Source organism: Oncorhynchus mykiss, chromosome 1, assembly GCF_013265735.2.
Source record: "Oncorhynchus mykiss isolate Arlee chromosome 1, USDA_OmykA_1.1, whole genome shotgun sequence".
Classification (NCBI taxonomy): Eukaryota; Metazoa; Chordata; class Actinopteri; order Salmoniformes; family Salmonidae; genus Oncorhynchus; species Oncorhynchus mykiss.
The window spans coordinates 69355520-69367940 of NC_048565.1; the positions used below are offsets into that span (position 1 = coordinate 69355520).

At 41.8% G+C, this 12421-nt stretch overlaps 1 protein-coding gene across 1 annotated transcript in view; it reads right to left on the bottom strand.

Moving 5' to 3' along the window:
- LOC110528163 (PDZ domain-containing protein 8) overlaps window positions 1-7578 on the bottom strand; it is a 74645-nt gene extending 67067 nt beyond the window's left edge. Inside the window, exon 1 of the mRNA XM_021609993.2 lies at window positions 6538-7578. Within this exon, the coding sequence (XP_021465668.2) occupies window positions 6538-7421 (884 nt within the window). The 5' untranslated portion in view covers window positions 7422-7578. The remainder of the gene's footprint in view (window positions 1-6537) is intronic.
- Window positions 7579-12421: the final 4843 nt, after the last annotated feature.

The following is a 12421-nucleotide window of genomic DNA, read 5'->3' on the forward strand; positions in this document are numbered from 1 at the left end:
TAAGAAACAACCAAGCTGACAGTGGATAAGGGAGGGATGGGGGGGTAATGGGTTCATTACATATTGGTACACTTTACTGATGGTCCAGGACAAATCAAATGTAATAAATTCAGAATTTCACACAGGATATTAGAATCATTTTGAGGACAAGCCAGTCCAACAACCACCCAAAGTCATGAAAATGACAAAGGAATGGCACACGGTAAACCCAAGCTCACGAAGAAATGTTGCCAATCTAGTATGTCCTGTCCAGATAAGGATGGGGACAGGGGTGAATGGCTCAGTGCATTTGACTGTGATCTAATATGCCAAGTGATTGGCCCCCTACTTTGCAGACCTGGAATGTGGTTAATGATGTGCTCAAGTTAACACTGGTCCAGTGTCTGAGAATTCTTCTCTTATAGGTTTAAATACTCTGACCCCCAGAAATCTCAAAAGGCTTAATACCATTTGAGGGAGTAGCCAGAAAATTCAGCAATGATCTGTTCACCACCCCCATCTATTATGCTAAGAATACCTACCGCCTGAACGCAACATTTGAGTGTATTTGCAATGCATGTAAACAAGAACTCTCCAATCCACACCATGTGGGTTTGCAGAGATTGCAGGGCTATCAGTGTTGCCTTAGTGAAGATAGGAGCAGGTGAAAGGTTGATTCCAGTACTTAATCAGCCATTCATCTCACGCTTTTTAACTGCATCGTCTCCTATCTCCTGAACATTCCATTCAGAAACCAGACAGACTCACTGTCAAGACTCACAACCCTGTCAGGTTTGTTAGAGTAGAGAGGAAGGGAGGTCATCATAACTCTGTCAACTCTCACCGTAAATCTGGAACACAAAGAATGTTACCCTCTCTGAAACTTACTGCAGAGATAAAGCTTTATTCTATGCTACAGAGGATTGCTGTAGTATCTCATTCCCCACTGTTTCAGTACAGTATCCATATTGCTTTTGTTCTGACTCAAGATGGGTGTTGTTATGCCTGGATTACCTCCAGCCCCCCCCCTCCAGAGTCCTGCCATCTGTGACATTCAGCTAATCCTAATGTCCACTGCACCGTCCTCAAAGGCTGTTTTAGATGACATCGCCTCACAACTCTCGCTCAGACAGAGTCATTATCATGGGCACCTCACAAACATGCACCATTTTAGGTCAATCCTCCAGATTGTTGCATTTAGCCTACATTTAACATTTAGCTCCCACACATGATCCAAACCAGATATTTCACAAGAAGTGGCTATGCCATGCCAGTAGAGGCCTGTGGCTGCACAGAGGGACATAAAATAGTTACATTTAGTTGTTGTTCTCACAAAACAACCAAACTATTGTTTGCCTGCTCTGCAGCCCACATAGTAAATATGGTGGACAAAAGGAAAGTCTGTTCATTTTGTCAGGCACAAGACAGCGTTTCATTGATTTTCAAGTGAAACAATGTGCCTTCTCACAGTCTGGCATTTTAACAACAATAATCGCCTGATTAATCCCACCTAATTATATACATTTAACCTAAATCAATGAGAAATGCTGGTTTTGTATGGACCGTTTGCGGCATTACTATATAAAATGTCTTCATATTAAATCAAAATTGTAAATGGCAACAGCCAGGTTATTTATTTATAATACCTGTCAAATGTTTGGACACCTACTCATTCAAGGGTTTCTCTTTATTTTTACGAATATGGAATCATGTAGTAACCAAGAAAAGATAGGTACACACCCGTTACCTTGATGACAGCATTGCACACTCTTGGCATTCTCTCAACCAGCTTCATGAGGTAGTCACCTGGAATGCATTTCAATTAACAGGTGTGCCTTGTTAAAAGTTCATTTGTGGAATCCCTTTCCTTCTTAATGTGTTTGAGCCAATCAGTTGTGTTGTGACAAGGTATTGGGTAGTATACAGAAGATAGCCCTATTTGGTAAAAGACCAAGTCCATATTATGGCAGGAACAGATCAAATAAGCAAAGAGAAACGACAGCCCATCATTACCATAAGACATGAAGGTCGGTCAATGCGGAACATTTCAAGAACTTTGAAAGTTTCTTCAAGCGAAGTCACAAAAACCATCAAGCACTATGATGAAACTGGCTCTCATGAGGTTTGCAAAGAAACCACTACTAAAAGGACACCAATAATAAAGAAGAGACTTGCAAGGGTCAAGAGACATGAGCAATGGACATTAGACTGGTGGAAATCTGTCCTATGGACTGATTAGTTCAAATTTGAGATTTTTGGTTCCAACCGAAGTGTCTTTGTGAGATGCCTAGTAGGTGAACTGATGATCTCCGCTAGAGGTCGACCGATTAATCGGAATGGCCGATTAATTAGGGTCGATTTCAAGTTTTTATAACAATCGGAAATCTGTATTTTTGGGCACCGATTTGCAGATTTAAAAAAAAAAAAATGTATACCTTTATTTAACTAGGCACGTCAGTTAAGAACACATTCTTATTTTCAAGGACGGCCTAGGAATGGTGGGTTAACTGCCTCGTTCAGGGGCAGAACGACAGATTTTCACCTTGTCAGCTCGGGGGATCCAGTCTTGCAACCTTACAGTTAACTAGTCCAACGCAATAACGACCTGCCTCTCTCGTTGCACTCCACAAGGAGACTGCCTGTTACGCGAAGGAAGTAAGCCAAGGCAAGTTGCTAGCTAGCATGAAACGTATCTTAGAAAAAACAATCAATCAGAATCACTAGTTAACTACACATGGTTGATGATATTACTAGATATTATCTAGCGTGTCCTGCGTTGCTTATAATCTGGCTGAGCATACAAGCATCTAAGTATCTGACTGAGCGGTGGTAGGAAGAAGCAGGCGTGTAAACATTCATTCAAACAGCACTTTTGTGCGTTTTGCCAGCAGCTCTTCGTTGTTCGTCAAGCATTGCGCTGTTTATGACTTCAAGCCTATCAACTCCTGAGGCTGGTGTAACCGAAGTGAAATGGCTAGCTAGTTAGTGCACGCTAATAGCGTTTCGAACGTCACTCGCTCTGAGCCTTCTAGTAGTTGTTGCCCTTGCTCTGCATGGGTAACGCTGCTTCGATGGTGGCTGTTGTCGTTGTGTTGCTGGTTCGAGCCCAGGGAGGAGCGAGGAGAGGGAAGGAAGCTATACTGGTTCACTGGCAATACTAAAGTGCCTATAAGAACATCCAATAGTCAAAGGTTAATGAAATACAAATGGTATAAAGAGAAATAGTTCTATAATAACTACAACCTAAAACTTCTTACCTGGGAATATTGAAGACTCATGTTAATTAAAAGGAACCACCAGCTTTCATATGTTCTGAGCAAGGAACTGAAACGTTAGCTTTCTTACATGGCACATATTGCACTTTTACTTTCTTCTCCAACACTTTGTTTTTACATTATTTAAACCAAATTGAACATTTCATTATTTACTTGAGGCTAAATTGATTTCATTGATGAATTATATTAAGTTAAAATAAGTGTTCATTCAGTGTTGTTGTAATTGTCATTATTACAAAAAAAATATATATATATATATATATTTAAAAACCGGCCGATTAATCTGTATCGGCTTTCTTGGTCCTCCAATAATCGGTATCGGAGTTGAAAAATCTTAATCGATCGACCTCTAATCTCCGCATATGTGGGTCCCACAGAGAAGCATGGAGGAGGTGGTGTGATGGTGCTTTGCTGGTGACACTGTTCGTGATTTATTTAGAATTCAAGGCACACTTAACCAGCATGGCTACCACAGCGATATACCATCCCATCTGGTTTGTGCTTAGTGGGACTATCATTTATTTTTCAACAGAACAATGACCCAAAACACACATCCAGGCTTTGTAAGGGCTATTTGAACAAAAGGAAAGTGATGGAGTGCTGAATCAGATGACCTGGCCTCCACAATCACCCGATCTCAACCCAATTGAAATGTTTGGGATGAGTTGGGCTGCAGAGTGAATGAAAAGCAGCCTACAAGTGCTCAGCATATGTGGGAACTCCTTGAAGACTCCTGGAAAAGAATTCCAGGTGAAATTGGTTGAGAGAATGCCAGGACTGTGCAAATCTGTCATCAAGGCAAAGGGTGGATATTTGAAGAAAATATATCACATATATTTTGATTTGTTTAACACTTTTTTGGTTTCTACATGATTTCATGTGTGTTATTTCATAGTTTTAATGCATTCACTATTATTCTACAATTAAGAAAATAGTAAAAATAAAGCTAAAAACCCTTGAATGAGTAGGTGTGTCCAAACTTCTAACTGGTACCGTATATCTCTATATTACAATTATACAGATGTATGTCATGGACCAGAACATATTAGAGTAGCTTATTTCACAGCCCAATAATCACTACTACACCTTCTAAAAAGAAAACAACTTTTCCCCACAATTAAACACGACATCTTGAAATAAATCACAGAACGCTAAAAACAATATTAGCAAACAAAAAAGGTGATTTTGGCATGCCGCGTTGTAGCGAATCTCAAACACACCTGCAAACAACCAACCCAGGATGTTTGAAGTCCATTTCACTTTAAAGGATAGAACAGGCAACAATATAGCATTTTGCTGGAATTGTGCTATTCTAAAAGACGTTTTGGTGTTCCAATGTGGCTATCGCTGCAGTTCCAGCACACCAGCGTGACCCTTCCAGACATAACACAGACGAACCAGCTACATGGGTCAGTGTGCCATGTAATTGAGGCCACAAATGCTGAGCCCAGTAAGTGCTGTCACAACATTTGTGACAAGCTGACTGGGCCAAAAGAAGCACTAACAAGAACCTCAACAATAGCGACTTCTGTAGGTGATAGGCTAAGGCTTACCCTTTCAGCATAATTCAATAAATTTGTTTTCCACATCTAGAAATAGCCTAGATTAATTTAACATTCAGGCCTAGTCATGTTGAAAGCTAACACTTAGAGATTTCCTGGTACTTTTGTATACTTTTTAACCAGTAGTTCTTAAAGTAGCACTCACAAGCTAAAAGTGGTCCCCGAAAATTGCATACATATGTGCAGATACAGTGTGTGCACCACGTCATTGCTCTCTCGCTCTGCTGTATGTGCATCTTGCCAACTGTCACTCAAATGGCAAGGTGCTGAAGCTCATTGGCTAGAACTCAAATTGCTAGGGGGCCGGCCAACGTGGGGAAAATGTAGGCAAAATGGCACAGCACAGCTTCCAGAACAACAGTCGCTTTCAAACTAGGCATTTCATGGCTAATTCAGGTGTTAGCAGTATTTCTGCTAACAGATTATGCATGTATGAACTACACATTGACACATCCAGCCCAAAGTGGGAGGTTTAAATATACTTAGTAGTCACCAAAGTTCGAGAGCATGTCTAACATTAAGTTGCTCTTATAACTGAGAAGTTAGAATGTACTACAGTAACATATTAGCAAGGAAATATATTAGTTAAATTGTTAAATCTAGGCTGTGTGACATCAGGTCTGTTTTAATACATCCATAGAAAATAAGTATACTTTCAGGCCTAGTTAAATCTACATTGGTGTTTTTTGCTTTGAGTGAGTGCAACCAAATACAAAAGTGATGGTGAACACTTCCAGCAAATAATCCATCTGCAAAAGGGTACCTGACTAGTGTGACAGAGTCTAAAATAAATAAGAGGTGACAAGATGCTGCACATGCATTAATGTTACTAACAGGGAAGTACTAAAAAGCTTTCTGTCTTTCAGTTTTAGTGTTGGCAAAGTGTTTAACTGTGACTATTTCACACCAGGTTGTGGTCATTTCAAAATGTTCTCAATGTAGTGACAGGGGGCACTCCTCTGTCTCAGAAGGATCAACACTATCCTTTATCATTTCATAAGTTCGCAACTATGATGTCCCTCAATGGCTTCCTTTGCAACAGGTGCTGTCCCATGTCTCAACACTGTATACTACCACACTGCCTACTGACAGTCGGTAGGCCTATGCCTGACAGATGAAAAAAAATTAAAGACTGCATGTTTATCATCATTTAACCTTTCGCTGCAAACTGGACTTAACAAAGTTGCTAATTATCTACAATGCTAAAGTTGTCCATGGATGTGACTCAAACACAACCTATGGGATGCTGGACACACGTTATACGCCCACCCATACTCCCCGAACAAACTCAGTCCTTTCGTTTTGGCTAAGTAACCTTCGGTTTAATGTAACCATACCAAACATATCATACTCATTTCAGTTTCACAGATTAACAAATATTCTGTTACGTCTAGTCTGAGGCCAGGCTGTTCAATAACGTGGTGGACAATTTCAACCTAAAATAAATATCTACAAGGTTGCATTAGGATAGAAGGCCTAAGCAGAGCCTTCAATTTAGCCAAATAGAAGGCTATATGGCTATGCGTTATCACCCATTTGGAGTCCAAATGTGCATCTTACAGATCTTGGAAGCTATCAAAATAATAGTTGGGCTACTTTCCCTTGTCCTTAAATCAGCTTGAAATGTTGATGATACACATCTCTGACCATCTCTTGGTAGGCCTACTGACTTGCATAGACCTAAATAAATATAAAAGTGGTAGACTCCGTGCAAGTTTTACCTGATTTTGTAATTTGGCAAGGTGTGTTTCTTCTTGATGATTCTTTTCAGCTGGTTGACAATGATTGAGGTGAGCTGGGGCAAGGGCCTTCCCTCGAACTGTGACTTCACCTCGAAGTCTATCAGTGGGTCCTCAAGGAACGCGAAGGACCAGTGCGTAAAAGGCATGCGAGTGAACTGCAGCTTCAGTCTTCCAACCACACGCGTCATTTTTACGAACAGGTATGCTGACTTCCCAAAAACGAGGTCTACATCAATTGCTAGATGGAACCCGCCATTATATTCAAGGTCCACCTCGAAATTGAGTTCCTCGGGCATGCCGTCTTCATTTAAACTCACTGGCTTCATAAGTTTGGCCGTTTTAAACACGGGCAAAGAATTACCAAGGGAGATATCCCTGAGACTGAGTCCCTCCAACAGCCGACCAGCTGTCTTGGTTTGTAATAGCTCCTCGAACTCCACCTTGAACTTTTTGGTCAGCCAGTGCCTAACGACGGGAGTGTCGCGGAGTTCTCTGAATAGGAACAAAAAGATAGCATTAAGAAAATTGCACGTCTCCGGTTTGGAGGTGTGGAGGGGCTCACTTTGACAAGGCGGTGGCGGTTGTTGTTTAGGGCTACTGCTGGTGGCAGCCGCTTCCTGATGCCTGGGAGTGATGGCCTCTTGCTGTTTGGGTGCAGCGGATGATGTGTTGTCTTGTTGCTGCTGGCCTGATTCTGCATGTTGGTTATTAAAGTAATCCTTCAATGCGGGATCAGGCACTGCTTTGACATATTGCACTGTCCTGGCTATAGGCTCGGGGCTTCTCCGGTAAAGCAGTAAGAACTGTAATACCAATGTAAAGAGTGCTCCAGATAATGCGGAAATGACTATCAAGTAAATCATTTCGAACAGTGTCCCTCTCCCTGTTTCCGCGTTAAAATGTTTTCATATTCCGACGTTTAACCGTCTTAACAATGCAAGTTCCACCTGGTCGCTCACAAAGCTGCCATATCATCTGCCTCTTCCCTGATCAGCGGCTCGTCAGCGACACTAAAAAAGTACTTCCGGGTCACAGAATTTCGGAAATGTTCCAAATGAAATTTCCCCCATAATCGTAGGAAAGCATCATTAACCTATATGTATTCATGAAGTATGAAAAAAGAATTGTCTAAACATGAACAATGATTAATAGGTGTTCATATTTCAGTTGCATTTGTATTAAATCATGGTTTTAAAACATGTTCCAGGATCAAGGTGCCTGGGCACAAGATAGTCCAACTATAGTGGTACAGGGAAAAGTGTTTTGTGCAGATGTAAAAGTGGGGTGTAGAGTCTTCAGTAGGGTCTGTATATTCTATATATATTATACACTGCTCAAAAAAATAAAGGGAACACTTAAACAACACAATGTAACAAGTCAATCACACTTCTGTGAAATCAAACTGTCCACTTAGGAAGCAACACTGATTGACAATGAATTTCACATGCTGTTGTGCAAATGGAATAGACAACAGGTGGAAATTATAGGCAATTAGCAAGACACCCCCAATAAAGGAGTGGTTCTGCAGGTGGTGACCACAGACCACTTCTCAGTTCCTATGCTTCCTGGCTGATGTTTTGGTCACTTTTGAATTCTGGCGGTGCTTTCACTCTAGTGGTAGCATGAGACGGAGTCTACAACCCACACAAGTGGCTCAGGTAGTGCAGCTCATCCAGGATGGCACATCAATACGAGCTGTGGCAAGAAGGTTTGCTGTGTCTGTCAGCGTAGTGTCCAGAGCATGGAGGCGCTACCAGGAGACAGGCCAGTACATCAGGAGACGTGGAGGAGGCCGCAGGAGGGCAACAACCCAGCAGCAGGACCGCTACCTCCGCCTTTGTGCAAGGAGGAGCAGGAGGAGCACTGCCAGAGCCCTGCAAAATGACCTCCAGCAGGCCACAAATGTGCATGTGTCTGCTCAAACGGTCAGCAACAGACTCCATGAGGGTGGTATGAGGGCCCGACGTCCTCAGGTGGGGGTTGTGCTTACAGCCCAACACCGTGCAGGACGTTTGGCATTTGCCAGAGAATACCAAGATTGGCAAATTCGCCACTGGCGCCCTGTGCTCTTCACAGATGAAAGCAGGTTCACACTGAGCACATGTGACAGACGTGGCAGACGTGAGAGAGTCTGGAGACGCCGTGGAGAACAATCTGCTGCCTGCAACATCCTCCAGCATGACCGGTTTGGCGGTGGGTCAGTCGTGGGGTGGCATTTCTTTGGGGGGCCGCACAGCCCTCCATGTGCTCGCCAGAGGTAGCCTGACTGCCATTAGGCACCGAGATGAGATCCTCAGACCCCTTGTGAGACCATATGCTGGTGCGGTTGGCCCTGGGTTCCTCATAATGCAAGACAATGCTAGACCTCATGTGGCTGGAGTGTGTCAGCAGTTCCTGCAAGAGGAAGGCATTGATGCTATGGACTGGCCCGCCCGTTCCCCAGACCTGAATCCAATTGAGCACATCTGGGACATCATGTCTCGCTCCATCCACCAACGTTGCATCCATCCAGCCACATTGCACCACAGACTGTCCAGGAGTTGGTGGATGCTTTAGTCTAGGTCTGGGAGGAGATCCCTCAGGAGACCATCCGCCACCTCATCAGGAGCATGCCCAGGCGTTGTAGGGAGGTCATACAGGAACGTGGAGGCCACACACACTACTGAGCCTCATTTTGACTTGTTTTAAGGACATTACATCAAAGTTGGATCAGCCTGTAGTGTGGTTTTCCACTTTAACTTTGAGTGTGACTCCAAATCCAGACCTCCATGGGTTGATAAATTTGATTTCCATTGATAATTTTTGTGTGATTTTGTTGTCAGCACATTCAACTATGTAAAGAAAAAAGTATTTAATAAGAATATTTCATTCAGATCTAGGATGTGTTATTTTAGTGTTCCCTTTATTTTTTTGAGCAGTATGTGTGTGTGTGTGTGTGTGTGTGTGTGTGTGTGTATGTATATATATATATATATATATATTTCCCCAAAAATTGACCAAGCAAAACTTATTTTATGTTTTTTATTTATCTGTCATCTCTTTTTGTTTCATAATTAACCTTCAATTTGCTGTATCTCACTGGAGAAAGCATCCGACAAAGCGAAACAGCGCCCCTCTGTCTCTGTATGTGTAGCCAATCTATCTGATGTTGTCAGGGCAAAAAGAGTATGTATGATATTGTTGCCACCGTAGGGTTGTGTGCAAGGGAAGCCAATAAGCATTTGACCTCCATTGATTAAAAAAAATATTTATACACTAATAGCCATTCAGTATTGAGCTAAATTGAATGAACTCAACTGTGAATGGTACAAAAAAAGTGTAAAGGGAAGCCAGGTTGGATTTGGCTTCACACCAATCACTTTACATCAAAAGCCAAATGTCATTAACAGAAAAAAACTTGAATTGTTGCATGTCGTTGTGTTGTTGTCTTCCAGTGGCGAGCTATCTAGCGAAAAATTGGCCCTATCCTAAATTATCCATTTATGGAGATAGGACTTGATTTGGACTTGTGGTTTAACTTAATTATCAGTACTGGCCAATGATTATAAAAGGTGATTCTGACCCAACCATAAAATTATACATTGTGCCTCGGGGCTGAGAGGATGGAAGTTCAATATGTAGCTAGTAAGCTAATGTTAACTAGCTGGCTAATCATTGCTCATGAAAGGAAGTTAGACTAGCGAGCAAGCCTAGGACAACAGAAACTAAAAGTGTGTACTGTATGACAGTCATAGATTGTTTCAGCAACATGAAAGAAAGGAGGATGGCATTGGTGTTTCTCTACATGTAGGGTGAGCCAACATGTTTTTCTACTTATGTACACACACACAAATCAGTACCAATAGACAGCCACATGGTATTTAGCTTACGTTTATTGGACTAAATTGTTTTGGGAATCTTTTAATTGTCACTATATTAGACATCTATTAGCATAGGTGATTTGATGATGTTGAAATGGTGCTGGAATAGTGGAAGCAGCTCCTGTTTTCTTTGCGACTTGTTGTAACTTTCCTGTGTTCGTTTAGTAGTCCGAAAATGACGAAAACATTAACTTGATTGACCATGCTGTCAGTCATGTCAGCCTTGCGGACTCCACTAGACAGATGTTGCGCTCCAGTTTTGTGATGAAACAAAGGTGTGGTTGAATTTATTCTGCCACTGTGTCTTCTTATTGTCTCAGCCTTAGGCCTATTTATCACAGTGGCAAGGCATATGAACTAACAGGTTATTGAGGAAATAATGCAAATATCACAATACAGGTTGTAATATGGCATTATTGTCCTGGCTTGGCTTCCCCAGGGATTTTACCCACACACTGCTACTGCTGTTCAAACTAATACAGATCTCTTGCACGGTGTATTAGAGTGTATTGCATTGGGGGCTACGGAGGGGGCAGAGTGAAATGCCAGCAATGGGCAGTGCAACACATTCCCCCTCCAAAATTAATCATATTTGGTTAGTAGAGACCCTACTGAGTATTTCCCACCCCAAAATACTCAGTAGAGTTTCTAGAAACCAAATATTATTTGTTTTCAAGGGGGACTGTGTTGCACAGCTTGCTGCTGGCTTTTCACATTATGCACTATATAAAGCTGCAAAAATATATCGATTTTGTATCATACGCCTAGCGTTTTTACCGCTGACTTTTATTTTGAAGGCTAAATTCAAAATCCGGAAGCCTTAATGTGGATATGATCCAGCTGGTGCTGCTGCCGTGACACTAATTATTTCCTGGGGTTCAAGCTCCTCATCTGATTGGGCGAACGTTTTAAGTAGTTGTGCGTAATGACGGAGTCACAAAAGTGTGCGTTAGGCGACACAACGCACCGAGCCCAGGGGTGTATTCACAAGAAACCAAACGGAACGAAACGGGGAGATGCATACTTGCATTTCTCCAATAGGAACTCTTATTTTCGTTGAAAAATGGAACCTTTAGCAACTGTTTTGATGAATGGTTACACCCCAGGAAAACTGAAGCCAAATGATTGTCTCTTTCAAAGTCACCTACCAGTTTTACGCAGTGAATCATGCCTCGTGAAGAATAATGGCAAATTCTGGGCATATTTCATCTTTCCACAAGAACATCTGCTTGCCAAAACAACACTTTAAACAGTAAACAGGATAGGCTCCGAAATAATTTATGCGTAAAGAACATAATATCGCGCATTGATTCAGGCCTAGACTATAGACTGAAATTAAGTCGTAATAAATGCATAGGCCTAAAAGCAGGTGTTGCATTGCATTTCGAAGGGAACCTGTGTTCGTACCCATACATGACGTACTCATACATGACAGCAGATGGCAGCACCTTTACATTTGAATCTGCAAAATACACTTTAGAAAGGAAGAATCTCTTGCGCAGTGCAAACGCAATGGTGCATTGCAAGTAAGCCATTAAATGATACCATGATGCAATGCAACCTTGTTACATTGTATCACTGCTTTAACAGTCAAGGCAGTGTCAAAGAAAGTATCTGTTTATTATTTCCCATATCACAATGTGTGTTTTTTTTTCACATAGCGGACACCACCAACATTTATTTCAACATTAGTTTCTACTGGAGTCTAGCGCATACAATGTATCAAGCCTATTGGATCGGCTGCTATATTTCATTCTGGGATGTTTCCTACTGTTCAATGTTCACATTTCAATACTGTAGCTAAAGCTACTGATATACATTGATTCTTGAAGAATATAACTTATAAATGCATCATGATGCATCAAGATTAGGCAAAATCTCCTCTGCACACCAAGTGGCATGGCTGCCTTTGGCTGAAGCATGATTACTGTTAGGCCATTTTCGACAACAGTGTTATGAGACCTACAGTACCAGTCAAAAGTTTGGACACACCTACTCACTCA